Below are 27,181 nucleotides of genomic sequence, written 5' to 3'. Positions count from 1 at the left end.
CAGAGACAAGTGGTGAGACTTTGATCCTGGTAGCATCAGTATTTTGTCCTGTGAGCTCAAGAACAAAAAGAGCATAATATATATGCAATATTTGACATTGATAAAGTCTATTAACATACATATGTAATGACTTACTGATTCGGGGTGCTCCCTTATTCAGAATTTTTCTGAATAAGAAAAACATTAGACCAGAACTTCTCGAATTCTAGGATCTGGATACATCATCTTTCTGCAGTACAATATGCAGCTGGCTTTAAATAAAAGGAGTGTATCTATAGAAGGCGGTCTGGCTGTGACAGGAGAGAGGAACTCTTGCAGAACTCTGTTGCTGTTGCTAAAGTTGTGTTTGCAAAGCTTTGCCTTGCAGGGAGGTGGATTCTGTGTTTTCTGTTCCTTAGTATCCACAGCAGGGATTATGGTGTGTGTGTTTTCATGCTTTAGGTTTTCAGCAGGATTGGTAGTAGCTGCAGCTTTTGGTTCATAGAATTTGATTTGAGGTGTCTTTTTGTGAGAGACTGAAACATCATGGCTAAGGGCTTAAACGTTATGAAGGACTTCTTGCCTTTTATGGCAAAACTGTATAAAGAAATTGTGACCACTAAAGCCCATTCCTTCCTGAATATGCCTCCTGATTGGAACTTTGGACTGTGAGTTAAACCACCTAAAGGAACATGAGATAAGAAAACGGTGACACTGTTGTCCAGTTAGCTCAGGTCTAGGGAGCAGTAAACAAAGTCGAGGAAAAAGAACGTATCTACAAGAAAGCCAGACCCAGAATCTGTCCTGAAAATCCACTCTGGCTGGGTTCAGGGTGGGGGAGGTCATAGCTCACAGACTCATTTGCTGAGGCCAGGTTTGCACATGCTGTTACTCCAGCTAAGGGTAGAGGAGGCGTTAGGGCTGTAGCATAATCTCTGGTCAGAGGGCGTAGCAACAAAAGACAGCCAAGATGATGTTGGATCAAATTGAAGGGATTTTTGGATAGATGTGTCTGAGTACAGCCTCTGTAAGGAACATATAATGAATATTCCTAAAGTCTAGGTGGATGGAAGGGAAGAGGAAATCATTGTAACACTCTCCTTTTGCTACAGTGATGTCTTCAGTAATAAGCTGCTCTCAGTGGTGTTTTCGGAACTCTGTGACAGAGTTCCCTCTGACGTCTCCCCCTGATGTTTTCAATGCAGAACCCAGAAGGTGGAGGACGGTGGCTCACACTGCTGAGGACCCTAGTCCCTGGAGCCAGGTGTGTTGCCTGCTGCTGGTGCAGAGGGCTGGGAGCAGTTCTCTGGGAGCACTCAGGCTTGCAGTTGGCATGCTCCACACCGGCCAGCAGCTCAGTGTGAGCCCCGGGATACAGAAGGTGGAAGCTTTGGATGAGGGCCATTTGGTACGTGTGAAGTGGGAGGATGGAGGTGAGAGCAGCTACCCCTGTGTCTGGCTGAGGGACAACTGCCAGTGTCCCCTCTGCTTCCTGCCCTCTGCCGGAGCACGCCGGCTGCTCTTCGAGGACCTGGATGTGAACATCGTGGTGAAGCAGGTTGCTCTGGCAGATAGAAAAAAGGTATTTGTAGCAAACCGTCATTCACCTTCTCATGAAACTTGTCAAACAGTGCTCATTAATCTAAATCTGAGAAAATTCCAAGTTGTATTCTAATCACAGTTTGCTTATTTGCAAACCTTACCAGATTATTTGCAGAGCTTTTGGGAAGAATCGCAGTTTGGGGAACTCAGGTCTTTCCACCTTCATATGAAACTTCACTTTATAGATGTTAAGTAGAGGCTGCATAAACCCAGGCTTCAGCTTTTATAATATAATAATGCTTTTTAAAATTCTACCATGTGCTTCTTCATCACTAGTTGTTGAAAATACAGACATTTCTTACACATTTAATTACACTTACACTTTTTCCTCTCCTTATTCTGTAAGTAAATGGCTTGAAAATCTGAAAAACACATGGCAAAACAATGATGACCTTAATCCATAACAAAAATATCAGCTTATTAGCAAATCTTCAGCGTAAAAAGCCTTGATCTCAGAGTGAACACTCAAACCAAACTTGAATCCAATAATCAGAATTGAAGTAATGTCTGTATCCCTATCTACTTACCTACATTAACATTTCTTCCTGAAAAATGGAAGGTTATCAAGGAAGAGGATAGGAGCTGCCCTCCTTATGAATTTCAGTCTTTCCTGATATATAAAAACCTATCATATTATTTAGGGGGTTTATGTTTTATTAGAAGCAGTACATGGCTCCTTTGGCAAACTAATTTCCTTCGTTTTATACTTAAAGGTGTTTTAAACATATTGAATCTGTAGCAGTCAACCTTGGGTCAGATGGGGCAGCCTCACTGCAGGGGCAGTTTGCAGAGGCTGACTCATGTGCGAGTGTCTCAGCCACAGGGTCTCTGATGAGGAATTCTGGGCTCCCAGGTTGATTGTAGACAAAATTAATGCAATGTAAATTCATCATTTGCTTAGGCAAATTAGGAATTGTCTGCTTCCACTTATATTCAGAAACTGATGAAAGCACAGCACTAACACTAAAATTATACTGATGGTGTTTTACCATCGTATAAATGAGCAGAGTCATGCGAATCGAGAATTGATACCTACGCATTTGCCTTAAAAATTCATCTGAGGGTCTGTGCTGGACTGAGCTCTTTCAGTTCCTGAGTAGCAAGGCCATATGCTTTCTTTCCATGTTTTTTTCAGGAATTGAAAAACCCAGTATTTTTTAAAAATTTATTTGATAGATGGAAGACTGCAAAAGGAGACAGATTTCTCTCCTAGCACAAGGTCCTTGTCTGTCTTGTTCTTTTTCTTTTCTCACGACCTGTCAATGTTTTGCAAGATATTTTCACTCTTCTGAGTTGGGGTGAAGTGCTCTCCCCAGTAATATGTGCCAGTTTTTACAATTCTGTTCTTTCTGTTGAGTGCAGCTCCCACAGTGGAAACACTCCACACAAACAGCAAATTAGGTCATGGGTTGAAAGGAAAATGAACATTTATAAAAATCGGAATTTGTTCAGAATTTGAATGGTGTTCAGGTTGGGTTTTCATTACTTGTTTGTTATGATGCTTCAGTGGAAGTTTAACTCTGATATTATTGATCTAAGTATTAAAATTTCTGCCATTTCTAAGGGTTTTTGTTGTTCTAGATGATATTTTTAAAATATATTTTTTTCTAAACTCGCCTTTTCCTTTGTGTTGAAAGATCTCAATTACATGGCCTGATGAACACACAAGTGAATATGAAGCTGAGTGGTTGAAAAAACGATGCTTCTCTGAAGAAGCCAGAGCTGTCATGCGAGCAGATTTATTTTTACCAGGTAGGAATTAAATCTCTGTCTGCTGTGCTTGTGTCAAGTACAAGGGGTTTGAAACTGACAGTCCTGGCTAGAGGTGCCTGTGTGAGGACCAGTCTACCCAGCTGAACCAGTGGAAACAGCAACTCTTGGTGCCCAGTGCCAGGCTGTGCATACGTGACAGGCACTCGTGGTTATCTTTTCCCTCTTCTACCTTCTATACTTGAGAGAAGTACAACTAATTGGGTTGCATTTACTTTCCTAAAAGCCTTTTCTTTCTAGAAAGTGTTAGTAGGTCTCACAAATGAACCAAGGACCAGCAGTGATCTGTGAATATGAAAACGTATGAGTGCTGTTTAACCTATTTAAATTTTTCTAAATTTTTCTAAAAGGAAAGATTATTTGGAATTGCAAGGGAGTTACACCTGAAATATTTTTTCCCTTATGTTAAAAAGTAACTGTGTAGCATAGCAGTGTGTAGTGCTGAAGGTCAGGTTGTGTTTGCTTTGCTTCCCATGCATATTTTAGTGGTAGACTGTCTTTTGATCACTAAGTATTTTGTACAACTGTCTTTGTAACATTTACCCTGTGCAAATCACTTTCCCTTTTAAGTGAATAATTATAAACCTACTAGGTTTGGCATGATGCATATCATCATTACTTTGACAGCCTTTCAGACTGAGCATGAAAGTGTGAAAGCTTGAAAGATGCCAGCAATTGCTCTTGACACTGTTCCTGTGAGATCTGCTGTTGCAGAAAGCTGTGCATCTGTATTCAGTGTTAAGACAGTATCTGTTAAAATAGGACATTACTGGTTTAAAACTTAAATTATGAGAAGTATTTCCATTAATTTCAGTGGATGCTATAACAGACTCTTCATAGTGCAGAATGGAACTACTTTCCCTTGATAATATGAAAGTTTAGATTTTTAACTATATATAACTTTAATTTTGGCAAAAAATAGAGGCATAGGGTTTGGCATGCTTCCAGAGTGAATATGGCGAAGATAAACAAACCTCATTCAGGGAAACTAGACTTGATTTTTCAGATGGTAAGAACTTTATTTATGAAAATGAATATGCTGTGAAAACTAGCAGAATGTTTTGTAGCCTTCAAAGGGATTAATGTAAATTGAACATTACTTTAATTAGTACCTAGACAAAATAATCTAGATCTCAGGTTGTGTTCATTGGCAAAGGTATTAATTACTGAGATCTCAATATTTCAGATGTAATGCTGCTATTTTCACCCATTATGAAGTCTTAACTGGCTGTGATTTGCCTTCACATGCATGCATTTGCATGGTGCTTATTTTTGGTTTATAAATTCAGAATACAAATATATTCTTGGCATATAAAAACTGGCATGTTTTGGAAGGTAGTTCTCTGCTCTGCCACTGCTGTTCTCCACTGTAACCATCCAGATAAAAATATACACCAAAGATCTGCTTCATTCTTTGGGCAATGCGTTTTCAAATTCTGTTTCACGTGGTAGGTCTGACGAAATTAAGTGTATTAATGTTGCACCAGTTAACTGGCCTTTTTTAGTGGTGTCATTCATCTCTTCCTCATAATCTCAGGCAAGTCCTGGTTCATTATGAGCCCCTTGCAGTTTCTCCCACATTTCAGTTGCCAAAAAAGGCTGCATCCTATGAGTTTGCTTGCTGGCTCTTTAAGGTCTGTTTTTCATTGTATGTTGTGGTGAGTTTAGAACACGCTTCCTTGTGGTGAGTGGAAATGCACTCTGCAAATTACATGCCCTTATAAGCAGCTAATCAAATCCCAGCAGTGTAGTGTTACAGACAGTGATATGAAATGCCAGCCCAGCATGCTGATTTAATGAAGAGGAGCAAAAGATCATCCGACTGCTGTAGTTAAAGGTTAACCGTAACTGCTGAGATTATCACAGCTGTGGCTCTTCTTTTCTTTTCTTTTCTTTTCTTTTCTTTTCTTTTCTTTTCTTTTCTTTTCTTTTTCTTTTCTTTTCTTTGTCTTTTCTTTTCTTTTCTTTTCTTTTCTTTTCTTTTCTTTTCTTTTTCTTTTCTTTTGTTTCTTTTTCTTTTCTTTCTTTTCCTTCCTTTCCTTTCCTTTCCTTTCCCTATCCTTTCCTTGTCCTTTCCTTTCCTTTCCCTTTCCTTTCCCTTTCCTTTTCCTTTCCTTTCCTTTTCCTTTCCTTTCCTTTCCTTCCTTTCCTTTCCTTTCCTTTTCCTTTTCCTTTCCTTTTCCTTTCCTTTCCTTTCCTTTCCTTTCCTTTACTTTCCTTTCCTTTCCTTTTCCTTTCCTTCCTTTTCCTTTCCTTTCTTCCTTTTCCTTTTCCCTTTCCTTTCCTTTCTTTCCTTTCTTTCCTTTTTCCTTTCCTTTCCTTTCCTTTCCTTTCCTTTCCTTTCCTTTTCCTTTTCCTTTCCTGTTCCTTTCCTTTCCTTTCCTTTCCTTTCCTTTCCTTTTCCTTTCCTTTCTCCTTTCCTTTCCTTTCCTTTCCTTTCCTTTCCTTTCCTTTCCTTTCCTTTCCTTTCCTTTCCTTTCCTTTCCTTTCCTTTCCTTTCCTTTCCTTTCCTTTCCTTTCCTTTCCTTTCCTTTCCTTTCCTTTCCTTTCCTTTCCTTTCCTTTCCTTTCCTTTCCTTTCCTTTCCTTTCCTTTCCTTTCCTTTCCTTTTTTTCTAGTGGATATTTGCTTTTAGTGCTGCTTTTTAAGAAAATGTTTTTTTCCATCACAGTTTCTGATTCAAATAACGTAGATGTCAGACATTGTGTCAAACCCAAAAAGACAAGTAAGTCAGATTTTCAGTGCATGATGAAGTGACTATAAATAGCTCTATTGGCAGTATGTGAAGATTTCCCTTTCAAAACATTGCCAGGTCCTATCCATGCAATATGCAAAATCAAAATCTGCTATTTGTGTCAAGGCTCATTTCAGCCCAGCTTACAAGATGCTTCCAAAAGAACAGCAGAAGAGCCATATTCTACTTCTACAGCTGTGGTGTCTCAAAGATACGCTCTTTTTTCTTTCTGTTTACTTGAGTTCTACCCAGCAGATGTCACAAGAATGATTTACCATGTCTGTAATTCAGATGCTGGGTCTAGTAGAGGATGTTTGTGAGAGACACTAAGTAAGCCAGTATCCAGTATCTAACTTCATCATACATTCACTGTGTTTGCTGAGGCTCATTTTCCAACATGCTGGCATACCAACAGCAGGATGGGGCTGGGGGTTTGGGGAGTTGGAAATTAGAGAACATCACAGTGATATTTTCCCACTGGGTGAAACAGAATAATCTGCAGAGCTAGTTTGTAGTGGTACTTAATATTTTTAACCTTAGGTTAGGTTAAGGTTTTAACAGCAGTTTCAAGGTTTCAGATGATGATACTTCTTTAAAATGTGCTAATATGATACTGCATATATATATCCAGCTCCACAAAAGTTTGAATCAGTATGTTAACAGCATCAGTGGTGTTTTCAGGTTCTCTGCTAGGCCCTGAGAGATGATAATTTTAGGAGAATGAAGGTAAAAGTAGTTTTTTACTTGAAAAGCTTGGTAATTTGAATTCTTCCTGCAGTAATAACTAATAAGAGATTAACAACATGAGCTAAGCTGCCATAAACATAACTCACAATACAGCAAAAAATACACTTAGCTTTCAACAAACATTAAAATACATGCTGTAGACAAAATAATTTTTAGATGTAGTAATTTATTCTAGTGTTGTCTAAACTTTCCAATATTTCTCCAAAAGATTTTGATCAGCATTGTCCCAACTTGTGTAGTAAATGCTGGATAATTCCAAGTGTTGATGCATGCACACCATCTGCAAGTACTGAGCAAAGGGCATCTTCTCATTTTATGCAAACTCTAATGTAGTTAGGACTAACCTGGTATGATTGAGAAATGGGATATTTGTTTTCTCTATCTTTTCCCCCCCCAAGTTATTGTTCTGAAATTACTGAAAGAGGAATTAATTCTTTCAAAAGTGTTTCATTCTTCTCATTTTGAAAAGCACCTAGATCTGGGGTTTTAGTAGTCATAACTTAGATTATCAATAAAGACACAAAATAATTCTACAAGACTAGTTTTTATCCTGTATGAGTTGTTCAGTTACATTTGCAGAGGGCCCTGGACAGGTTTGATTGATGGGCTGGATACAACAACGTGACATTTAACAAAACCAATTGCCAAGTCCTGCACTTTGGCCACAACAACCCCTGTGGGCTGGGGACAGTGTGGCTGGACAGTGCCCAGGCAGAATGGGACCTGGGGGTTCTGGTGACAGCAGCTGCACATGAGCCAGCAGTGTGCCCAGGTGGCCAAGAAGGCCAAGGGCATCCTGGCCAGCATCAGGAATGGTGTGGCCAGCAGGAGCAGGGAGGTCATTCCTCCCCTGTACTTGGCACTGGTGAGGTCACACCTTGAGTGCTGTGTCCAGTTCTGGGCCCTCAGTTTAGGAAGGATGTTGAGATGCTGGAGCATGTCCAGAGAAGGGCAACAAGACTGGTGAGGGATCTGGAACACAAGCCCTATGAAAAGCAGCTCAGTTGTTTAGCCTGGAGAAAAGGAGGCTCAGGGGTGGCCTTACCATTCTCTACAACTCCCTGAAAGGAGGTTGTAGCCAGCCAAGTGTCAGTCTCTTCCTCCAGACAACCAGTGATAGAACAAGAGGACACAGACTAGATGCACCAGGGAGGCTGAGGTTGGACATCAAGAAGAATTTCTTCACAGAAGGGGTGTTTGGGCGTTGAAATAGGCTGCCCAGGGAGGTGGTGGAGTCACCATGGCTGGGGGTGTTTAAGAAAGGCTGGATGTGGCACTCAGTGCCATAGTCTAGTTCACAAGATGGTGTTCGGTTATAGACTGGACTTAATGGTCACAAAAGTCTTTCCCAACCTAGTTGATTCTCTGATATAAAACATAAAGATGTTTTATTTGGCAACTGCAGCTGTGCTGTGTAAGTGAGACCTAAGGCTATCCAGACATTTATGACTCATTCCTGTCTTTCTTTCCCCTTCAGCTTTTAGAGCATATGTTCTAATATTTCTACTATAGTACAGTGGAAACTGTATTTAATGCCTTGGTTGTGGGAAAAAATTCTTCTGTGGTGACACGATAAAACAGTGAAGAGCTTGAGTGGGATCAGTTACCACCAGGAAATAACTGGCAGAGTAAAATCCCTGTGCAGATCAGTAGAGCTCCTTGATAGATTCTCAGGCTGAAGAGATTTTGTGAATAAAAATGGGTAGAAAGTTCCTGTTGTTTGGTTTATGGAAGAAAAACATGCCATGGAGGCACACAGTTTTCTAAGACTTTCAGACAGTCTTTTCAAAAAATACTTTTAAATGGAAGAATGTAACTATCTTCATACCACAAGATCTTTTCCCATTTCTGATTTGTGCTTTCCTGTCCCTTTTCCAAATAATTATGGACCTTGTAATCTGTCAAACTGTAAATATTGGACAATATATAGCATTTTTATCTGGAGCAAAGGTATAAATGCTGCTTCTTTTAGTGCAGACCTATGACTTGCCCCTCACATATTGCTGTTGTGCTCACCAAGCTGTGATGATGTCTGGGACCAGTCAGGAGAATTCCTTCACTGTTTTTCATACAAATATGAACTGTTTAAAAGCAGTTCATGCGTATGTCAGACGTAAGTGTTAGAAATTAGACCTCAGAATTATTGCAGCTACTAGAGGGATCAAAATAGACACTTGTATATTTAAATTAAGCTCTAAGCTCTCTGAAAAAAACCCCACAATTACTAATACATAAAGCGTAAAGATTAAAATGTCTGCGGGAAATTCTGTGCTAAAATTCATAATTTTCTTTGGTATATGTAGTATTAAATGGAGTGGTCACATTGATATTACCACTTGGAGCTATATGCATGGTCTGAACTTCCAGTGTATTTACCACGGTGTCCTTACTGTGTATGTGGCAAATGTCAAGGGAGCAAGGTTACTCCTGCAGTTGCTCAAAGCTCTTGACTGCATCAACATGTCATTGAAGGGCTGAAAACTTGGAGCCTATCTTCTCTGAAATAGGAGGTAGGATTTATAAGCACTCATGTAACAGTTTACAGCTTTAAAAAGAAAGACAAACCTAAACCAATAAGGATGCTGGCTACACTTGTCACTGGAAGAGAATTTATATGAGAAAAGTGAAACTTTGAGGAAAAGAATTTATGGCCTTGCAAGGCAGAATTGAACCATATTTACTCTCTAGCTTTCTTTGTTTTGTAGATGTTTGGGAATTATTTTTGTTTGTTGGTGTTTTTAAAATGCAAAGTGGTGAAACGTTAAAAAAAAAAAAAACTTTTCAGTTTTAGTAGCTGTTTTGAGAGAATCAATGGAGAGTTCAGTTTCCTTGACACTGCAATTTCCACATTGTACCATAAAGGTTAAATATCTCTTCAGTCAGTGGGCAATGTTATGGTATTATTCCCAAATAGACTTCAGAGTCTGGCAAAGGCCAGATTCCTAGAAAAAGTATTTCTCTTCAAGTTAAGTGATATGAGAAACATTTTGAATTTAGCTTTTGTCTCCCTTTGGCTGCACAGCTTTTTGGATGTGAGGCCAGATGACAGTTGCCAGTGCTTGAAGGTCTAGTTGGGTGGAGGATGAAATGGATGGTTGTTCCACAGGCCAGCTGTAAGGGATGACAGGTTTGTTATGCCAAAATCCAAGACAGTCCCAGACTGACATGCTGAGCATGTGCTGTTTTGTAGTGCTGTGACAAAGCACGTGTTTGTAACAAAAACCAAAACCACCTGAAAAGTCAAGACCACAGTCCATGTCCTGCTGCAGAAGGGTCATCCCATATCAGGTGAAACTTCTAGTAAGAACAATAGGCACTGGGAATTTGAACAACAGGACACTATAGCCCATGTGCCCTTGGAAGCCTGGGATTCCTGGAGCTGCAGTTCAATTCCAGATGCATGTATTTATTTTCCAAAGTAAAGAAAAATCTGTTGGTATATTCCTTGAAAGTCTAGTTCTTGTTTTAGGAAGATTAGGAAAATATTTATTAGCAAGTCAGTAAGAAAACTTAAAATGTTCCATTCATTTTCACATGGTTATTTACCTTCCCTGTCTTTTAAAGGATATTCTTGGCAGTTCACACAACATACTTAAAGCTATTTTGATTTCTTAACTTCTAATAGAAAAAAGGGAAAACATTCATATTCTATTTTTCACCATCTTTCAAGTGTGTGAAAAGATGTATATTAAGTTAAACAGAGTGGAGCTGTGAATAACTGACCATGGAGTGGTCTCAAAAAGGAATTTAATGAGGTGAGATTAAATCTGTTCTCAAGGTTTGCACTTTTTTATTTTGTGAACATGTTACAAAATTCGACAGCTTGTCAGTCATACTGGTGCTGCTTTGAAACAGCAGTAGACTATAAAAGGTAGACTTTAAAAGATAGTCTTTGTGGATAGCTTGTATTTGGGCATGTGTGTTGTGATTCTTGGACCATGTCTAAACTAGCCTTAGCCAGATGAAAGAGGAACACTAGTTCCTAGAAAAATATTGTAACTCTGTGGTGTCTGAGTTTTTTTGGGTTTTTTTGGGTTTTTTTGTTGGTTTTTTTTTTTTTTTTGTGTGTGTTTTTTTTTTTGTTGTTGTTGTTTTTTTTTTTTTTTTGGGAGCACATTATATTTTTTGCTTCCTACCTATATCTAGAAAGAGCTAAAAATGAAGCCCCAAACTTGGCCTTCACATCTATTTGAAGTATAGTATGTCCCTCAGTCACCAGGTAGGATTACCCAGAGTTCTCAATTCTGAAAGCTCCTTGGAATTTGTAATAGTTTTTATTGGTTCTGTCCATCTGAAGCGATGTTGGAATAAATAGAGATACAGGTGTTTTATAAGTGATGCCACCTGCATAATTTCACAAATGTTTATGTGGTCTCATTTCTAGTGTGTGATCTCTGTGATTGATGATTGGGCAAGTTATCTGAATATTAGCTAAAATACCAAGTAAGGTAGTTGTGATTTTAACAAAACAATTATTCTAGATAAAATCTTTTCATGCTTTATAGTACACTCTTCTAAGAAACGCAGCTTCAGACTAAATATATAAAAGCAAGGAAAAACAAGTATCTCTTTACTGTAAGAATAAAAGCTCTGATTAAAGATTTAAGAGACCGCTTGACTTAAACTAGGAATGTTTCAAGTTTTGCAAAAAAATAGAATCAATTCTGACTTTATGCAAAACAAAAAAAGTAAGAAATAGCATCTTTGTCCTTTTACCCATTACTGTGCACTATCTTTGGTTTGAAGGTTTGTATGTGTTTGTTTGTGCATACAAGCCAGTAAACTGAAAAACATAGAAGATATTACAAGTGGAAATAAGGAAGAAGAGAACGAGAAGCAAGCAGTGTTACATTCAGAGAGGATCTGAAATAGGTCTCTTATACAGGAGAAAAAGTAATTACCCAACATCTATTTCTTTACCTCTGTTTACTGTACCTTCAAAAGGCCCATTTAACTGTCCAAATGGTCTTTGTTATCTGCTATCAGCACAGCTTGTTCAGATCAAATCAGCAGATCACACCTCATTTCCTCATTCTGAAAGTTGGCATGCTCCATTATTCATAGCCCACAAAATGTCTGAAACATGTAAGACCCGAAGTTGCTATGAAAGAGTGGAGAGTCATGATCACCAGGATATTTCGCTTCTGTGCTTAGCTGAGCTGCAGTTGTTGGCTGCTGCTCTCTGGCACCACAGCTAGCCCAGCTGGAATCAGAGGAGGGGACAGAGTGCTTGTGGGGTGGGAGGATTCTAAAGTCTTGCATGCTCTCTGTTCAATGATAAAGTGATTTTTTACTGTGGATTCCTATTGATTACACAGAGTGAATGTTTTGGGTAGTGGTAAGTGGTGTTAGTGGAGAAAGCAGGTCTGAAGTCCATGAGGCAACTGGCACAGGGGCACAGCTGTGTAGACAGAGCCTGGGTGCTTGGTGGCTTGTGGCTCTCTGGTCTGAGCCATCCCTCCTCTCAGCATTTTTTGCCCCAGACAACCTTGATGAAATAGAAAAGACCTGCTGCATCCCTGGAGGATGTTGCCCAGAGAAAGTGTGGATGCGCAGTCCATGGGTCTGTTCAAGACCAGGTTGGATGGAGCTTAGAGCAAACTGGTCTACTGGAAGGTGTCCCTGCCCATGGCAGGGGGGTTGGAATCAGCTGGTCTTCAAGGTTCCTTCTAGCCCAAACCATTCTGTGATTCTGTATTTTGTGACAAGCACTAGTATAAATACAGAGGAGAAGACAACTACCAATGGTGCTTTCTAGCAAGGCAGTTTAGGGTTATTAGGCTTAGGCAGCTTAATGGAAGTTATATCTTGACCTAAGATTCATTTGCACCGGAAACTTATAGTAGTTTCAGGTTATGTGTACTAAGGGGGCTTACAAGTGCAATTTGTTACAATAAAACCACTACCAGCTACCCATAGAAGTTTTCTTTTACCTGCATGGGCAGCCATTTTACTTGCCTTTAAAACCTGTACTATTTTAAAATCCCTATGGATGAACAAATAAAGAAAAGACAAAGATGGATTCAGTGGTCCAGGTACACCATACAATATTTTTGGACATTCTCTGGAATTCTATGAACTGCAGAAGAAAATCACTATTATTTGTAACAGAAGTGATTCACAGCTGTAGCTTCCAGTGTCCTTTGTCAACAGTACAGAGAAATTAAATGCAAGTTAACTGCACTGTCAGGCTCCAGAAAGTGTCCTGGTGAGAAGCTGTGATTTGGGCTCTATGATAAATATTCTACCTTCTTCCTTTCTACATTACTATTCTCTTGAGTTCTTGGCTGAATACACTAGAGCCATTAAAACTTAGGTGATATCCATTTCACTGCTGTTTAGTAAAATTAGTCCTGGCAACATTAATTTGAGGGGAAAAAAATGAGGGTTGAATGGGGAGGGGTGGAACAACCTTTTATTATTTTAAGTGACCTTGGCCTATGATATTGAGCTCAAAACAAGGAATCATGGAGTTTAGTTGTTATTATGTGGTTTTGCTTGCACTAAAGAATAGCTACAGCACTGCCTTTTAGTGAAGGATATCAATTTGCTTTTGGCATCTGTGTCTGAAAATCTTAAAATATATGTAATGAGAAATTTTAGACAGATGATTAGCAGAGTGGTGCTTCCTACTAGCTTCTCCACAGAGACAAATTACTCTATCAGAGTTCTTTTCCTAAATCTCCTGTACGCTAATGGTAAGATATGAACATTATACTTCTCACTGGTCTAGGGGTTTGATTCCATTTAGTCTTTGCTGAAACTTTTGGCAGATACTGCCACAGAAAACCTCAGGCCAAATAGTTAAGGTTTACCAAAGTTAAAAATAAGCGAAGCATGCCTAGTGAGAGATGTGAGGGAACCCCAGTGGTAGAGATCCTCCAGCTGTGCTCTGGGATCATAGAATTACAGAATGGTTTGGGTTGGAAGGAAACCTTGAAGATCATCTTGTCCAGCCCCCTGCCATGGGCAGGGACGCCTTCAGCTAGACCAGGTTCCTCAAAGCCTCATCAGACGTGGCCTTGAATACTTCTGCATCTTCCCTGGGCAACCTGTTCCAGTGCCTCACTACCTACGGTTAAGTCACCCTGAAGCCACCTTTATTCAGACTGATCAATCCCAGTTTTCTCAGCTTTTCCTCATATGAGAGGTGCTCCATCCCTCTGATCGACTTCGTGGCCTCCTCTGGTCTCATGGCATCTTATGAATCAAGTGAGATCTTTAGACAAGGTGCTGCCTTAGGCTTAGATTTTTGGCAGCAGCTCAACTTAGACCCACACCTAAATTGCTCTGGCTTGCGAGTTTTTCAGAATGGCCAATTAGGTCTATTATAAAATGAGTTATTTATTGAATAGACAGGAGATTAAAAGACAAAAGGCCTTAAACACAGTAACTTAACTACTAAAACAAAAGAACTACTAGTAGATTACATAAAACAGTGCATGACATAAAGATACCTGTATTATAGCTAGCAAAGGAGTATGTATTAGGAGTCAATGTGACTTACCACTGAATTGTTGATAGTGTACACAGAGTCCTTTCACTCAGCCCTCAAGAGGGTAACCACAAACTAGGCATCCCAAACTTTGGGGAGAAGACCCCCACACATTTCTAAGGAATGTGCAGAAGACTTCTGCTTTGTGAACATATTGTGTAGCTTTTATAATTTGTAAAGTGAGGTGTCTGTCAGTCAGAAATTCCAGCTTATCTTTCCACATCTGCTTCCACAGCAAGATGTTTATTGTCAACTGGGAATGGTAATCCTGTGGTGCCAAAATAAGTCATTAATTCAAAACAAGCTGTCTTAATGGGTTTATTTCACCAATTAGCAAACCTGTGTGAGACGCAAGATGCCCTGAGTTATTGTACCAGCTGAAAAGCTCTTAGAGGGCAGGGGGCATGCCCTGCTGCACTCCAACAGGTCACTGTCCTTCATATGTTGGAGACGCCAGAGCTGGATGCAGTACTCAAGGTGGGGTCTCAGCAGAGCAAGGAGGCAGAAAATGAATGGGCATGAAAAGTGTTTCATGGACACAGGCAAGGGAAACTGAAACAACTGGCCTTGGGTTTTGAGAAGCTTCTTCACAGAGCTCTGCATGGATGGGCATGGTCCCAAGCCATGAGTTTGACCTCAGTTAACCTCCACAGGCTAATTGGGTGAACCCAGGTTACCCCAGACAGTCCCAACCAATGGGTTTGACTTCAAGTGACCCCATAAGCTAAGTGTTTGACCTCACATGACTCCAGCACTGTCCAAACTCATGAATTTGACCTCAAGTAGCCCCACAGGCTAATTGGTTGAAGCCAGGTAGCACCATTCTGGTCCCAAGTGATGGGTCTGAAGTCAAGTAACCCCATGGGTTGATGTATGAGGGATGTCTCAGGGTGCTCCATGGTTTTTCACCCTTGACTTTCAAATTTTTCAAAGCAGTCGTATTTTCAGATTTTCACTCTTGTGTCTTGCCAGTACAGACAGAAAAATGAATATACACATTTCTGATGCACTGTTAACAAAAAATATTCCTTTCAAACTGTCCTTTCATTCAACTTCTGACTTAAAATTTCGATACTGCAATGTCTTGCTGAATTTCATCCTAAGTTTGCTTGTTATCTATGCGAACTCAGGGACTCCATTCGAGGTTTGCAGGGTTGAGGAATATTCACAAATACATAGAAATCCCTCTAACTTCCTGCTTTGACCATGTCCTGAGTTTTGATGCTAAAACAGCTAAGAGTTTGTTTCTCTGTTTCTTCCTTTTCAGATTGCCACTACTGGGGCTCAGGCCTTCAGCTTCCCATAATGCCTTTTGAAGAAATCATGTACAATGATGAAAGTGCATACAAGTGGTTGTGCACTCTAAAGAAAGTAGGAATTGTTCTACTGACAGGAGCTGCTACAAGGCAGGGAGAATTGATTAGACTTGGCCACAGGATTGGATTCCTGCGTCTCACATTTTATGGGTGAGTTTGTTTTGTAATATCTTTGTTTTGCCAGTGTTGTAATCACCTCTCATGTTCTTCACATAATCTTGCTGTGTCTATTTCGTGGATTAATATATTAAAGCAAGGTGTATGGTTTTTTATATATATAGTAGAAAATTTGGCATCATGTTTATATACTGTGCAAGAGAATTGCTTTGCTGTCATGAAGAGCAGCAATAACATCAACTGCTGAAAGAAGGAAAAGTGCCTGAAAACAAGTGTTGTCAAATATAGAGTAACAGTGTGGTAGACTTACTTACCTATGCCATGAAACAAAACCAAAAATCCTTAATCCAATCCTGTTCTGAACAGAGAAAGTTATCTGTCCTGAAACTTTTGCTTAGTCTGATTTTGAGTCATGGTATAGGTAAGACTTAGATGATGCTTATGGTGGCCCGCATCACCAAGAAGATGGGCTGAATACCCATATCCCTGCATTCAGGAGAGTATGCTCTGGAAAGCCATAACCAATCCCAACAAGCAGAGTTCACCTTGAAAGAGCACACACGCAGGCAACTTGTAAATGATCCTTTTGATGCCAAGAAGTGGCAGTCTAAAGCTGTACCTCTGCAAGCGCCTACTAAATGAGCAGACAAATGATGATGGCAGCTCACATCTTGCTGAGCTGAACCAGTGACCTCCATCTAACTAAGAAGTAGTGTTTGTAGCTAATACTTAAAATAGTTTTCACCTCTGAAACAGAAGTTCATTTCTTACTGACATCCAATTCTGGGATGGCTTTTCCACTGTAATAAAATAGTAACTTTGGGTAATTTCCCTGCTATTTCATTGGGAGCCAAATACATGGCCTACAAAATATGATAAATAAAAGGATAAACTCAGAATTGGCAAACTTTCCAAATTCAACAGAACGCTGAATTTTAAACTGAAATGTAACAGCAATGAATATAATTCTAACACATGAAAGAAAAAAGCCTTTCTTCTTATCTAGATGTTGGCTTGGTGTGACCTTTCTAAAATGTCATTACTGTATGAAGTGGAAACATTCTCTGTATCAGCCATATAAAAACATCAAGAGATCCCACTTTTTTGAATTAACCTTTTTCTTTCCATTATGGAGACCAAACTGCATTAATGAAGTTTCCAGTCATACCACAATTCGTTTCTCCAAACTCTCATGCCCTAGACCCTGTGTTCCTCCTCTGTTCTGAAGCCTTGTCCAGTGCTTGGTGTGGTGTGAAGGCCTTCCTTAGGGTGCCAGCACTCCCATGAACACTGCCAATCCATCATTACCACTTGGAGATCTTCAGCAGCAAAAGGACGTGTGTCCTAAATCTCATTTGTATGAGCCATAGACTTCTAATGAAGTGTAAGACCAAATGATTCAAATGAGCCTTCAGTTCCTGCACTTTCACAGGACTAAGGATGTCACAGCCTGGTTTTCTACTGATGAAGACTGAGCCCATGTTGCAATCTAATGCAAAAAATGGCTACACCTGCTTGGTGCCAATCTTCCTACCCTATCAAAGAGCCTGAACAATGAGCTTTGAAATCTGACCCTAATTAGTAAACCATAAACCATTCCAACACACTTTGCTCTCCTTAAGGAACAGGAGTGCTCTGACATACCCTCACTATCTGTGTGCCCAACACAGCCAAGTTGATGCTTCAGCTCAGTTGAGACTTAGACAAAGTAACATTGCTTTTTCCATGTTCAATGCTGAGCTCCCTAGTAGCATCTTTGACTTCAAGTCAGGAACTTGGGCTTTAACCAAAACTTCCTGTGTGGAAGGAAGGCTCCTGGGGAGCAGCTTCCCTTGCAAATCCTGACAGCACAAAAGCAATGACTGCTTTTACAAAAGCTTATGATGATTTTATAAAATGTTATCACTCCAGCAATTTTATATATTTCGTATAAATGAGACAATTAAAATGTGTTAAATTGTTTTAGAACCATCAAGTGACACCATAGGCTATTGAATTAAAGATGGAGCAAATCTAGCTGCCTTCAGCACTAATTACAGGAATGATATAAAGGGGCTGTTTTTTGGCTGTCAAACTGTGGAAATATGGTTGAAATTATCATACTTGAATACTGAGGTCATGTGCTGATGAATATGTGCTGTTACTCAAGTAATGTACTGATGAATATGTGCCATACCAAAGAATAAAAACTATTTCTCCTAGGCAGTTAAACACGTTTGCAAATATTCAAGGGGGTTTTCCCTCTGGCAATTGAAGAAATCTAGTTTTAGCATTTTGCATAATTTCTATACTAAATACCAGTCCTAGAACAAAAGCATTAACATACTGTATATAAATAACTTTATCTGCATGTTCTTTAGCCTATTTTCTTTTAAAATTGTTATTAAGAAGTAAAGCTAAGTGTGCACCATCTGGAACATATCTGGTCTATAGTATTCCACAAGGGAAAATGAGTTTCGTGATTTCTTTTCCATCACTTATGTGCGTGCCATTATATGGACTCTGTATGGTAAATTACACTTTTCCAGACAAACATCTGGATCTATAGCATGCGTCTGCTAAGGACTATCTTCAATCATTTGAACTTTGTGTAAACAAAACCTGTGGTTCTTGGTCTCAAATCCTCCTGCATGGCGTGTCACTCCAAACACATTCTGTGTGCGCAGCAACATGAGGTATTCATATAGTTGTGACTTTCTTTCTTCACTGCAGTTGTCAGAAAACTTTTTTACTGAATTGTGCCAAATTCCAAGATAGAAACTGTGTAATAAAATAAACAGAGCTAGTTCTCAAAAAGGGTGTCATAGAAAAGGAGGAAGCTTCCAAGTCTTTCGTCAAGACATTTTCCTTCAGTAGCAACTCTTCAACTTACAGGAAAGATGCCCCTGTAAAGGATACTCTATATTTTCTAAGATTATAAAGCCTTAAAAATAACTTCTGGGGAAAGTTACATGGCCTTTACAAATTTTGTATTTCATTGATAATGCGCTCCATGTGGCAGAGGGAAAGTGGAAGGTCAGTAAAAATAAATGGGCGAGCTTCTACTCACCTATTTCTGAAATATCAGTACTAAGATGATTTCTACTGGCAGAAGCCTCTTGGTTAGTGTCTCCAGCTGGCCTTTGCATTTAGCAGACTGCCACCACTGGAAAACCATTGTTTTTCTAGGTACTCTCCTGGTGCCAGATGTCCCTTGGCCCACTGAAATTTATCTAGGACTGCTGAAACAAGACTCTGTTGGGGTGGAGGGACACAACTAAATTCTTATTTCCTTATAATGTTACAATATTTTCATGTCCAAAGATAAAATTACTCTTGTACTGTGATTTCACAACTTCAGTGTATACTGTCTGGCATGCTGGCTGGATGTTCTAACATGTTTTCTCTTTTCTTTTTCATTATAAAGACCAACTTGGCAAGTGCAAGACAAAGCAGATGCTAACAATGTGGCTTATACAACTGGGAGACTCTGTTTTCACACTGATTACCCTGTTCTGCAGCATCCACCTGGGGTAAGTTGAATTTACTGAATTTTTCACCCCACAAAAGGGGAAAGGGAAATGTTCCTGTAGTGTGAAATATGGTTAATGATCAGTGGCTCTGAATTTTGTCTTCAAAGAGCAAGGTAAAAATACCAATATATTTATCTTCATATGATAATCTATATATACATGGGTATGCAATTTATACAGTATTATGTAAATTCAGCATAAGTCTCCCATAAATCCCATAATTTTTAAATGCAATTCACAAAGTATTAAAAATATTGCCATATGAGAAAACTTTAGGGTCTTTTATATGCTTTAAATACTGTTCTCATTATTTCACAAAAGTTAGGTGTCTAAGTGGTATAGTCAGGTTGTGACATTTTAGGACTCATCTCTTCAGCTCAGGAAGGGAACAGGGAAAGAAATACAGTTAAGATGGTATATTCTGTTTTCTGTGAATTAGTACAAGATAAACACTTGTTTGCCATTTTGTAACAGACAAATAAACAGGGCCATTCTGTAAAACTGGACAACCACAGAAAATATGTTTTCACCCCATCCTTGTCATATCAAAGTGTAATTCACATAATGCATATAATTCCAGAGAACTGGAAAGCAGTAGGAACAGGTACAAAGGAACGCAGCTAACTCTGGAAAAGTTTGCACTATAAAATTTTTTCTTCTGTTGTTGTGGAGTACTCTGTTGTTTCTGTATTTAAATAAAAAGCCAATGTGACTTACCCATAGGGAAGTACCAAATACTTCACACTAAGATTATCTTTTCATCATTTAGATACTATTCATTGATGTGGAGTAAGAATGGAATAGGGCTCCAATACTAGAGACCAGATGTGAATTAGCTCACTGTCCTGTTGGGGCCAAAGCTCACACTCTGCTATGAAACATGAGAAAAAAAGTGTAACCTTTTTCATTCAAATGTGCTTGTTGGAAATAAAACTATTAAAGTACATTGAAATGTTTTTGAACATTGTCCTGAATGGGCCATTTTCTTTATATATCCAGTTATTACGCAGTATTTGAATTCGTAAGTCGTATATAAGCCACAATAACCCATGCAATGCTGCAGGCTGGGGACAGTGTGGCTGGACAGTGCCCAGGCAGAAAGGGACCTGGGGGCTCTGGTGAATGGCCAATTGAACATGAGCCAGCAGTGTGCCAAGAGGGCCAATGGCTCCTGGCCTGGATCAGGAATGGTGTGTCCAGCAGGAGCAGGGAGGTCATTCTGCCCCTGTACTTGGCACTGGTGAGGCCAAGTGCTGTGGCCTCAGTGGGCTGTGTCCAGTGTGAGCCCCCAGTTTAGGAAGGACATTGAGACACTTGAGCATGTCCGGAATAGGCAACAAGGCTGGTGAGGGGCTTGGAGCACAAGCCCTGTGAGGAACGACTGAGGGAGCTGGGGTTGTTTAGCCTGGAGAAAAGAAGACTCAGAGGTGACCTTATCACTCTCTGTAACTTCCTGAAAGGTGGTTGTATCAGGTGAGGGTTGGTCTCTTTTACCAGGCAGCCAGAGGACAGAGGCTGACAGAGGACACAGTCTTAAGCTGTGCCAAGGGAAATACAGGTTGGATATTAGGAAGAAGTTTTTTACTGGAAGAGTGATAAAGTACTGGAATGGTCTGCCTGGGGAGGTGGTGGAGTCACCATCCCTGGATGTGTTTAAAAAAACGATTGTATGTGGCACATGGTGCCACGGTTTACTTGAGGTGTTAGGGCATGGGTTGGACTCAATGATCTTAAAGGTCTGTTTAAGCCTAGTGATTCTGTGATTTATTACAAACTTTTAGACATGTTGTGATTAATTGATGATCACTAGTTTCAGAACTGTCCCATAAAAACCCTGATTTAGGATTTCCTAGGACCATAACATAACTTACTGCAGCCCTCCTTAGCTGGGCCAAGCTGTGCTCACCTTACACAAGGCCAGCTGTGGCCACAAAAAAAAGAGCTTACTGCCTTGTGCTCCCTTCAGTGGGCTATTTGCCCTGCCCACAGCTTCGGTTTCCCCCTTCCTCACCATCACAAAGATCTGCAGGTCCAGCTGGTAAGGAGAACAAACCCTGTTCCAGTCCTCTTTCCCATCCTGAGGGGGTTTTTGTTTGGTTTGGCTTTTTGGTTGGTGAGTTGTCTGACTTTTTGGTTTTGTTGTTTATTTGTTTCAGCTTCTTGTGTTCGTGGGGTGTTTTTATGTTGGGGTTTTTGTTGTTGATGTGTTGGGGTGCTTTTTTGGGTTAGAGGATTTTTTTGTTTGTTTTATTTTGGTTGGCTGGTTGGAGGATTTTTGTGAGTTGGTTTGTTTGTTTGGGGGGATTGTGTGGGGGTTTTTTTTGTTCATTTGCTTGCTTGCTCTTTGTTGTTGTTGTTGGGGGATTTTTGTTTGGTTTGGTTATTTTTTTCTCCTAGCGGTCTCAGAAATAATTCACCATCATGGAAGGGCCAAATGACAAAGGTAACAACATTTGATGTAAGTGTATTTTGTGTCATTTGCAGGATGAGCAGTTAGAGTTTGTGTGATATCTGTAGCCACAGAGAGTTTTACTGCTTGTGCCAGCAGTTCAGATTTGTATCAGTGCAACCCAGAGCCCAGCTTAGGCTTTTTGCTCCATCTTACACCTTGGCAAATTCATTCTGAAGTGAAACAAAACTGTCTTAATGATGCTTTATCACAGAGACAGGCCTTCTCTGATAGCCATTTCTTCCCCTCACTGAGGGGATAATTCACATCAGGTTTTGTTTCTGTGGACAAAGCTAATATGCCTGTTGAGATATGACTGAAATGCATTTAAAATTACGTGACTGCCAGAAAGAGGGACTCAAAGGAAAGAAGCAAAACCTCTTTGCCACTGACCCACAGGTTGCAAGCATTAGAAGATATCCCAAATAGGATGAATTTATGAACATGCTATTTTAATTTTTTGCCTTTGTGATACTGGTGGCAGTGCTGGGGAGCTGCGGTAAATGAGAACTCAGTCTGTAACTGGAGGAAAAAAAAACCCAAAACAAACAACCAGAATAAGAGAACCACAGGTATGATAGAACTGATACTAATAAACTGTTAAATATGCAAGCTATTTATTTTTTCAAGAGCTGTTAATTCATTCCAGGTTCAGTTTCTTCATTGTATAAAGCAAGCAACTGCAGGAGGTGAAAGTGAAGTTGTAGATGGATTTCATGTGGCCAACAAGCTGAAGAAACAAAACCCTGAGGCATATCAGATCCTGTCCTCTACTGCTGTAGACTACATTGATGTTGGAGTGGATTACTGTGATTTTGCTGTGCACTGTAAACAAAGGATTATAGAGTGAGTAGTTTCAATAACACCTGAAAAAATCCCTGTCGTCTGATGAATTACATGTTGGTAGGAGGTCTGCTCCTGCCACCTTGTGGGAAAACACTGGTTTAACTTGGTCTGTAGTTCTAGGTTTGGGTGGGGTTGGTTGATTGCTTGGTTGGGGTCTGTAGTCTGTTTTTTGGGGGAATTTGTTCAGTGCATTTTACCACTTACTTTGTTTTGCCACACACAAACGAGAAGTGGTGGTAATTAGAGTAATATAATAATCGCTATAGTAATAGCAACAGCCAAATCTGTTACTAAATGCCAGCCAATGCACATATATATCATGCCAAGGAGAGGTCATAATTTGAAACATTTAGATTAAGAATTATATACTATCAAAAGATGAAATGCAAATGCTCATACTCTTTTCTGATTTTATAACGTTTATGGTTTATTTTAAAAAGTTTACAATAGATTTTTGAGCAAATTAAGTGTCTGCATTTTCTCCTGATTATCCCTTTTCTTAGTTAAGCTTAATTAGCAAAATCCAATCAATCTGAATTTTACTGTAGAAACATACTGATATTCCAGCAGGAGAATTCAATTATTTTTATATTGAGTTTAACAATCTTGAACTGTTTCAGTAACAACAGAATACATTCTTTTTTTTTTCCTTTTCTTTTTTTTCCTTTTTCTTTGTTTCATAGCGTGGATTCCAGAGGCCAAGCAATTCGCATCAATTATAATAATGCAACAAGAGACACAGTGTTTGATATACCAGCTGAAAAAGTGAGGCCATTTTATGCAGCTCTAAAGGAATTTAATGATTTATTAAACAGTGCAGAACACAAGTTCACTTACAAGCTGAAACCAGGTCAGTAAGTTGCTTCTCCTCACAACAGTTTTTCACATATTTTTCCTGACAGTCAAAATACTTGAACACTGCTAGCACTAGCAGTGAGAGGAACTTCTTTCTGTCATCTACTTCATTTCATACTGTATTCTTGAGTTCATCTCATATACATCTTTTCTTATTGTTAAAGAAGAAAATATAGCAGGGAATAGTCTACCTATAGATTAGTCGAATGTATCTTTATACTAAACCCAAACCAGCATTTTGTGCTACATTTACGTATTGGAAATTGATGTATCAGTAGCAGCATAGATGGGAAATACCATGTGCAATATCATGTGTGGCCTTAATCTCTGTTCTTTCATTCCCCAGCATTAAAATAAAGATATGAATCTCTCAAGAGATATTTCAAAAGTGAATTCATTGGTGTGTCTGACTGCCTCATATACTATGATACTTGTGTCTGAGATGTCTGTGAGGAAATTAATCTCTCTCCATCGGAAACGCACAGTAAAATAATGCGTAAGATCACATTAATGGAAAAACAAAGTGCCTTACAGTACATTAGGGCCATCCATTTTGTTGACTAATGCATCAAAGTGGTGGTAGAGGGAATGGGGAGAAGATAAGAAAGACTTTGAGTTTATTCAACTCAAGATTTATCATAATGGTGGCACACAAGGGAGAAAAATTAAATTAGCATTCTAGCATTAATTATGTGATTTCCTAACTTTCAATGTCTGGACTTTTTTCTCATTAAATTATCTTAATGGGGATAGTATGTATGCGTATAGTACAAATAGTACCAGACTGATCAAATAAAAATTATCCTAGTGGCTTTCACCCATTTTATTTATTTCACCTGTATGGATTTGCTGTAGTTGCCTTTCTCTTTAAGGCTTGATTTTCTCAGTGTGGACTCCTCTAGCACTCTGATTTTTAACTCCTCATTATACAAGAAATGAAAGAGATGACAAAAGGGAACTGGCCTCTCTGGTTGAGAAAATTAAAATTACTCTGTTGTTGCTGTGTATCTCAAACTGGGCTACTTAAAGTTATTGCTCCCTAACTATTGATACGAATCTACCTCCATATTTTTTTGAAGGAATCAGCTGTAACATTCCAACCATTGACCATTGTGCAATCTCTTTATAGGAGACATAGTGACATTTGATAACTGGCGTGTGCTTCATGGTCGTCAAAGCTACCCATCAGGTTCAGAAGTGACACGTCACCTGGAGGGTGCCTATGCAGACTGGGATGTGGTCATGTCAAGGCTCCGGATCCTTAGGAAAAGGATTGACCTTTCTTCTAACTAGAATGAGCTAAAAGTAGATTATCTTACCTCAGTGACAACAGCAATATTAAAAAAAAAAAAAAAAATTAGTCTTCTGTTCAGAAACTAACGTAACTTTTGACAAAGGGTTGTCATAGACCCAGGCATTAAACTGACAGAAGGTAGGTTTTGATTAGATATTAGGAAGACATTCTTCACCCTTCATTCTGAGGGTGCTGAGGTTCTGCAACAGGTTGTTCAGAGAAGCTATGGCTGCCCAGTCCCTGGACGTGTTCAAGGGCAGGTTGGATGAGGCTTGAAGTAAACTGAGATAGTGAAAGGTATCCTTGCTTATGGCAGAGGGGGTGGAACAAGATGGTCTTTTAGGTCCCTTTCAACCCAAACCATTCCATGAGTCTATCATGAATATATTTTTGATTTCTATAAGCTAAGAAACATTTTGTTCATAACAATTTAAGTTTTATCTGTGCCCTGGTCTTTGAATCAAGGAAATACATTGCTATGTCTGTAAGTTTATGTGCCTTTTTAAAAATCAGTGTGCAAAGTGGCTTGAAAGATTATCACTTTACTTAACTGACTGGGGATCACAATGCCTTCCTCTACATATCTACCAGCCCTCCTTAGAAAGCTTGAAAGGTAAAATGAAAAAAGTACTATTAACTAAATTTTGTTATGAATGGCACCTTCCTCTATTTTCAGAGAAGCATTCTTTATTGCATAAATCATAACTAAAATTCACTATTAAAATAAAAAAGGCACTGCTGTGGTGTTATTTTTAAATACACACCTTTCTAGGTAGGACTCTGCTGTAATACATGATGTCGTTGAACAGAGGCTGTATTCTCTATATCCCCCAGTATATGTTTTGACTATGACAGCCACAAATAATTTTTCTTACATTTCCAAGTCCATAAGCTCAGAAACTACAAACTTACCAAAGAATGCATCGTATTAATGTTCCTCTGCATTAGGAAGATAAATCACTCTCAGTGTAGAAGTCACAGAGAGAGTCAGAAATTCTATCAGATGCCATGTATAATCTGTACAGCAGGCTTTTGAGTAAATGCGAGAGGAAGAATGCTTATGATGCTTGGTGGCTAGAAACTACAAAGCAGAAGTGGCTATTGACTTTGCACGTGACAGAAAGGTGGCAACTGAACTCAAATCCATTTTTGTTACACCTCAAATAAAATTTTAGGATGTTTTCTGCTACTCTGGATTTTGAATAAAAATTACACTGTGTAGAAATTACTGCAGTCAAAGTAGTGGAGTTCTTTCCCTATATTCAGACATCAAATGGAAAAAGAAAGAATTTCCCAAGTACTTGTTTTCATACTCAACAACATGTCCACTGAGTTTATTTTTCACTGTTCTTACAGCTGCAGAGTTAACAGGATGCCTCTCACCATGCTGTGAGCTGGACAGAATTACCATTCTTCCACCCCCAAATCCTTCCGTTCAGCTGTGTATTTTCAAACTGTTCCTTCCAAGTCAAATAAATCTTAGTCTCCTCTTAGTAGGGTAACATAATAGAACTACAACTACAGAATTAAATAACCATAGAATTAAAATAAGGCCAGGTTAGATGGAGCTTTGAGCAACCTGATTTGGTGGACAGTGTCCCTGCCCATGGCAGGGGATCTGGAAATAGGTGATCTTTAACATCCCTTCCAACACAGACCACTCTATGATTCTATGACCTAAAATCAGTTTGCAAACACATGCATAGCTTCTAGTCATCATTTAACAACAGATATCAGCTGAATAATCAGATAAAACTCAATTAGGCCTTTTTGTCATAGGGCAGTTTGAATCTAATCCTCTTTATTAAATAGTGAAATGTCATTGTCAAAGTTATGACCTCATGAAATAGTCTAACAAAACTGGGGTTTAGGGGTAATGAAATCTCTCAGTGCCTCCTTTAATAATTAATTCTGGAAACAAGAGGAAAATATTTTTTTTGTCTCTGCTATAAAAGAGGAAAAAGCTGAGGAAAGATTAATACCTATATTCATGTATTCTGGCAATGTTCTGCATTAATTGTGATATTTTCCTTATAAAAATAGAGTGAATGTTGCAATTCATAACTATTAAGACATCCTGTGATTTATACCAGTCAATAATTTTCCACTTGTATTCTATACTTTTCTGAACACTTTCATTCAAATTTTCTTTTATTAAAAGCTGTTGTGGAACTGATTGCTGGTTTGGGCATGTATCTAATCTCACACATGTCATCTTGCACACAGATGTGAAGTCATTATTGTCAGTTAAAAATATTTGTAAATGCTATTAGACCTGAATCCATTCACATTTGTCCTATATACTTAACATATAGTTAAAATATAATTAACCCATAGCTTTGAACAGAATGGAGTACAAATAATGGTAAAAACTGTTCATGAGTGGAAACATGAAGCCCTGCACAAGTAAAAAAAATCTAATTCCTGTAATGCCTTCATGAGCACAATATCCAGTTAAACTGGAAA

The 27,181-nt window shown here is 39.0% G+C and overlaps 1 protein-coding gene across 1 annotated transcript; it reads left to right on the top strand.

The window, feature by feature from the left end:
- The first annotated feature begins 1,188 nt into the window (after positions 1–1,188).
- BBOX1 (gamma-butyrobetaine hydroxylase 1) lies at positions 1,189–26,779 on the top strand. The gene is made up of 7 exons (XM_066320473.1): positions 1,189–1,561; positions 3,219–3,333; positions 15,594–15,792; positions 19,166–19,271; positions 22,370–22,566; positions 23,250–23,416; positions 24,551–26,779. Exons 1-7 carry the CDS (start codon positions 1,313–1,315, stop codon positions 24,712–24,714), a joined length of 1,197 nt encoding a protein of 398 aa, XP_066176570.1. The 5' UTR covers positions 1,189–1,312; the 3' UTR covers positions 24,715–26,779.
- The last annotated feature ends 402 nt before the right edge of the window (positions 26,780–27,181 follow it).

This window comes from Sylvia atricapilla, chromosome 6 (genome assembly GCF_009819655.1).
Source record: "Sylvia atricapilla isolate bSylAtr1 chromosome 6, bSylAtr1.pri, whole genome shotgun sequence".
NCBI classification, from domain to species: domain Eukaryota; kingdom Metazoa; phylum Chordata; class Aves; order Passeriformes; family Sylviidae; genus Sylvia; species Sylvia atricapilla.
This window is presented reverse-complemented; position numbering and strand designations above follow the sequence as displayed.